Here is a 5361-nt window from a genome sequence, read left to right as displayed (position 1 = left end):
GGACTGCCAAGTCGAATGTCCGCGGGTTCAAATCCCAAGGGCACACACTTCTGACTTTTCTAAAATCATGTGTGTATTCTTTGTGAATTTATCGTTCGCTTTAACGGTGAAGGAAAACATCGTGAGGAAACCTGCACATCTGAGAAGTTCTCTATAGGAATTTCGAAGGTGTGTGAAGTCTACCAATCCGCACTAAGCCAGCGTGGTGGACTAAGGCCTAATCCCTCTCAGTAGTAGAGGAGGCCCGTGCTCAGCAGTGGGCAAGTATATAATACAGGACTGATATTATTATTTTTATTATTATTATTATAATAATACAATAATTCTACTATAATAAGCTGTTCAAATTACCATATAATATGTCTACCGATGATATCTATTTTTACAACACCAATAACTTCTTTATTACATTGTTTGTAAACAAAATGGTCCCTTATAATTTACTACCCGCAGGCCGAATAACAAAATCGGCAATTCTATTGTTGACTTCTCTTCTATTTTAAACAGAAAAACATTCAAATAAAATCATTAGACGAACTGAAATTGATTTGTCACACAAATTATACCATGAAAGTGATAAAAAATGAAATAAAATCAAGCCATAATAGTTCTTACAGTCAAAAGCTATAAAGCAAATGAAATTTCCAATTTACGATTTAGCAATTTTCATACTATAGATAAAAGTGAGTGTACCCATAAAACAAGCATAAAACGAAATGAAATTCAGTACATTTGTAATATTTTAGGTAAAAAATCTGGTTTGTTTACGAGGAAATCATGAAAATAACATTTTTATTTGCTTTCAGTAAGTACGCATGATTGAGTTATTAGTAAAATGAAATACTGCAGTCGTTTTGAAACTACGATGCCATTAACTAAGCGATTTTAACAAGAGATTGTATAACCTTATTTAAATTGCAAAATCAATAAGCAATGGTTTTTTATTGCATTGAATGACGAGACGGGCTTGCCGTTCGCCTGATGGCAAGCGATACCATCGCCCATAAACAGTAGAAGCTTCATCCAACACCTTGAATTACAAAGTATTGTTTAGTATTCCACTGCGCTGACCATCCTTAGACAAGAGATGTTAAGTCTTATTAAGTCCAGTAGTTACACTGGCTACAATGTTCTTCAAACCGGAACACAACAGCAAATACGCACTGCTGCTTGGCGGCAGAAATATACATTGCAGTGTTACCTACCTAGGCGGACTCTTACATATGAGAGACTTATCACCAGTCATTGTATTTATTAATATTGTGCATTTTACAGTACTCTTCCTCGCTGTGTCTAAAGCTCAATATAAACCGAAACTAGAAGTGTACCAAATACGATTAAATGACGATGATGAAGTGAACATAGATCACCTCTCAAATTCAAATGAAAAAGCAGATTCTATAATCCCGAAATTGTTCAAAATTAAAAAAGAAAAGCAGCAAAAACCAAGCGTAGACCGAGTTAAGAGTGAGAAAGTTTTAAATGTTATTGATGGTATATTAAATAAACTGAAACCTTTGAAAGGAAGCGCGAAGAATAATCAACCTCATGTATATGTCATAAGTGATACTACAATTTCTGAAGAAGACGATAACGAGCATAAAATTGATGAAAATGCCAGCGTTCCGATCAATATTAATCTAAAGGATGTATACGAAATGTGAGTATACAAGGTAAACAAAGTATTGCTTAATTAATAGTACAGTGTAATCAAAATAGCAGAACTACAGCGCCTAATTATCTTAATAAGTCTGTAGCTTGTTTATTAGTTATTAATTATTGTGTAATATGGATGTATTGTGTTGCTAAGTTATAATTAAGCCTTATTTATCTATACTATTATATAAAGCTGAAGAGTTTGTTTGTTTGTTTGTTTGTTTGTTTGAACGCGCTAATCTCAGGAACTACCGGTCCAAACTGAAAAATTCTTTTTGCGTTGGATAGCCCTTTGTTCGTGGAGTGCTATAGGCTATATATCATCACGCTATACCCAATAGGAGCGGGGCAGTAATGGCTAATCTCAGGAACTACCGGTCCAAACTGAAAAAATCTTTTTGTGTTGGATAGCCCTTTGTTCGTGGAGTGCTATAGGCTATATATCATCACGCTATACCCAATAGGAGCGGGGCAGTAATGGCTAATCTCAGGAACTACCGGTCCAAACTGAAAAATTCTTTTTGCGTTGGATAGCCCTTTATTCGTGGAGTGCTATAGGCTATATATCATCAAGCTATACCCAATAGGAGCGGAGCAGTAATGGCTAATCTCAAGAACTACCGGTTTCAACTGAAAAATTCGTTTTGTGTTGGATAGCCCTTTATTTGTGGAGTGCTATAGGCTATATGTCATCACGCTATGACCAATAGGAGCGGAGCAGTAATGGCTAATCTCAGGAACTACCGGTCCAAACTGAAAAATTATTTTTGCGTTGGATAGCCCTTTGTTCGTGGAGAGCTATAGGCTATATATTATCACGCTATATTCAATAGGAGCGGAGCAGTAATGGCTAATCTCAGGAACTACCGATTCGAACTGAAAAAATATTTTTGTGTTGAATAGTCCTTTGTTTGTGGAGTGCTCATAGTTATATATCTTAACGCTATGACCAATAGGAGCGGAGCAGTAATGGCTAATCTCAGGAACTACCGGTTTCAACTGAAAAATTCGTTTTGTGTTGGATAGCCCTTTATTTGTGGACCGCTATAAGCTATATATCATCACGCTATGACCAATAGGAGCGGAGCAGTAATGGCTAATCTCAGGAACTACCGGTTTGAACTGAAAAAATCTTTTTGTGTTGGATAGCCCTTTGTTCCTGGAGTGCTATAGGCTATATATCATCATGCTATGACCAATAGGAGCGGAGCAGTAATGAAACATGTTGCAAAAACGGGGAAAATTATGAGTTTTGAGAGCTTCCGTTGCCTGCGCTGCGTAAACGGTTAAAGTTATGCAACAATGATGTATGACGGGATTGTTTCACTTAAAAAGTTCTAAATAATATAACAAAAGTCCCCCGCTGCATCTGTCTGCCTTAACGTGTTAAACTCAAAAACTATCTAACGTATTAAGATGAAATTTGGTATGAAGACAGTTTGAGACCCTGGGAAGAACATAGGCTCCCGGGAAACTACTATTTTTATAACGGAAAACTTTAGCCTGAATAACTTTATAACGCGGGCGGAGCCGCGAGCAAAAGCTAGTGTATTATAAACGAACTTTGACTGTCTCGGAGGCGTAGTTGTATTGCCTTCGCGGCACGATTTTCGCGCTGAGTTCCCGCGCTTACAACATTGATATTTAAATTGATTTATCAATCCAAAGATAGCGATTGGCAATATTTCTCAATTTATATCGATAGATAATGAACTAAATTAAAGATGTCACTTTCATTCAGTAATGTATTTTTAAGAAATTGATTTACTTAGTTCATCGTAATAAGAATTAGTTCTTTCAGGTCATTATGATTCAATTGTTATGGAACGCGTGATTGAACTAACATTGGGGTCGGTTGATAACTAATTTACTGTACCTTTGTGAAGTGTTATTCCGAACTGGGTCACTAGAACTGTACTTAAATAAACATTATATAGTATTTTTGTGTTATTGCAGACTGGGGCAGCAACCTCATCGATATAAACGACCTGTTTTGAGAATTCAGGGTATGGATGGTATGCTATGAGTTTTTGTACTAAAAGTTCTAGTATCTACTGTTTGAAGGAAGTAATAAGAACAAGCTGGATGCAGGCCGCGTTCGACACGTCTGTTTGAAAATCTTTAAGGGAAGCCTATGTTTAGAAGTGGGTTTTATGTGGCTGATGATGATGATGTAGCGTTTAATAAGCGACTTATTCGTTCGAATTGCAGTAGCATTAAGAAAATGTTTTAGGAATCTTTTCTCATCTGCTCTTATTAGGATCATATTAACTATAATGCAACGTGAAAATCCGCCTATGTCCCTCTTGCTTATATAAAAATTTCCTTTTCTTTAGATTTCAGGATTTAGAAAAAATATTAGGGAGTCCTTTTTTCCGGCAAACTTATTCATAACGAGCGATCGGCTTACGCCACGCTGGTCCCTCCACTCGGGTGGACCTCTTGCACCCACGGCCCTACCTCTCATGTCACTTTAACAAGTTCCGTTTATCACTCTTCTGTAAGAATTTTGATTAGTCTTTACTACCGGCCGCTACTTTCGTGAATCTCTTCTGGGGATTTAATCTTAAATCGTGTCCAACACGCCATAGATACCAAACCCAGAATCACTTACAGTCCATATACCGTCTCTAGTATCAGAAGGCGAACTGATAAGACCAGTCTAGTCCAAAAATAACAACCTCTAACAATAGCTTTTGCTACCCTCTCGCAAATATTTACCTGCCTTTATTTTTGAATTTTTGCAGTCATATGTCAGTAACAAAGCAGTATAAACTGAGATCAAAATCAAAACTCGTGTCCATCAAATAATTCATTTTTATGGCTTTTTATATTGACATAGTATTGTTCTACAGTGTGACAAAATCCCTTTGTTTCAGATCGTACCGCGCCGCCGCGTCACAGATACGTTTACGATTCGGATAGTTATTAAAAAAATAGAAAATACTGATAGTGTTTTATTTTAAATTGGGTTCAAGCTTTCTTCTCTAAAGGGTAAGCAGAATTTCGACGATCTTGTTTCAATTACATTAGACAAGCTCGTGTTGTCTGAAGTTCGAATTTCATAATTATATCATACTGTACCGTGTTCGTCGTCCTAGGACAAAAGATTTTGAATCATTTACTACTATATAATACAGACTATAATATCTTAAACTTCTATACAACAATGCTTCTTTGTTTGTGAAATATACAAAACGATGCTACTTAAGCTGACTGTTCGGTACGAGAAACCTACCAATAATCATCCTCCAATTCAAATAATATTGCCACATTTTCTTTCCAAACAAACAACTTTATATTAATAAGCCAAGAAACTGCCTTTTAATCTCCATTAAAGAAAAATAAAGATAAATATTGTCCCCTGAAATAAATTAATATAAACACCGCACACGTAAAAAAACATTCCGTATCGTGCAGGTAGTTTATAGAGTCAGGTAAATAGACAGCCGGGTCAGCCGACAATCCCGCGAACCCGGGATCACAGTCGCTAATTCAATTAGCGGCGTCCGGGATTCACTATTACGGGATTGTTACGTCACCGGGATTTATTTGTGTTGTTACCTTTGCGGTGGGTTGAAATGTTGGGCTCCGTTTTAGTTGAAATAAAGGGTATTTATTTTGTGCCTTTGATGGCTTAGTGGTTGGGTCATTGTATTGTTTGACAGGGCGTTTTATTGTCCCATGGAGTTTGAATCCTGAGCG

General features: G+C 36.7%; 1 protein-coding gene across 2 annotated transcripts; it reads left to right on the top strand.

The window, feature by feature from the left end:
* Window positions 1–644: 644 nt before the first annotated feature.
* LOC115454930 lies at window positions 645–4602 on the top strand. Of its 2 annotated transcripts, none has more exons than XM_037437896.1 (4): window positions 645–805; window positions 1276–1660; window positions 3613–3662; window positions 4536–4602. In XM_037437896.1, exons 1-4 carry the CDS (start codon window positions 778–780, stop codon window positions 4586–4588), a joined length of 516 nt encoding a protein of 171 aa, XP_037293793.1. In that variant the 5' UTR covers window positions 645–777; the 3' UTR covers window positions 4589–4602. The 2 variants fall into 2 exon arrangements, with proteins under 2 accessions (XP_037293793.1, XP_037293792.1); XM_037437895.1 differs by having other exon boundaries at window positions 646–805; window positions 3613–3671.
* The last annotated feature ends 759 nt before the right edge of the window (window positions 4603–5361 follow it).

The sequence above is a fragment of the Manduca sexta genome, chromosome 12 (genome assembly GCF_014839805.1).
Source record: "Manduca sexta isolate Smith_Timp_Sample1 chromosome 12, JHU_Msex_v1.0, whole genome shotgun sequence".
NCBI lineage: Eukaryota > Metazoa > Arthropoda > Insecta > Lepidoptera > Sphingidae > Manduca > Manduca sexta.
This window is presented reverse-complemented; position numbering and strand designations above follow the sequence as displayed.

Bases quoted from the DNA above. Each gene is read 5' to 3' on its own strand.
- LOC115454930 (XM_037437895.1), top strand. From the start codon at position 778: ATGAAAATAACATTTTTATTTGCTTTCA. The intron at 806-1,275 runs GTAAGTACGCAT...TGCATTTTACAG, and splicing joins AACATTTTTATTTGCTTTCA to TACTCTTCCTCGCTGTGTCT. The intron at 1,661-3,612 runs GTGAGTATACAA...GTGTTATTGCAG, and splicing joins CTAAAGGATGTATACGAAAT to ACTGGGGCAGCAACCTCATC.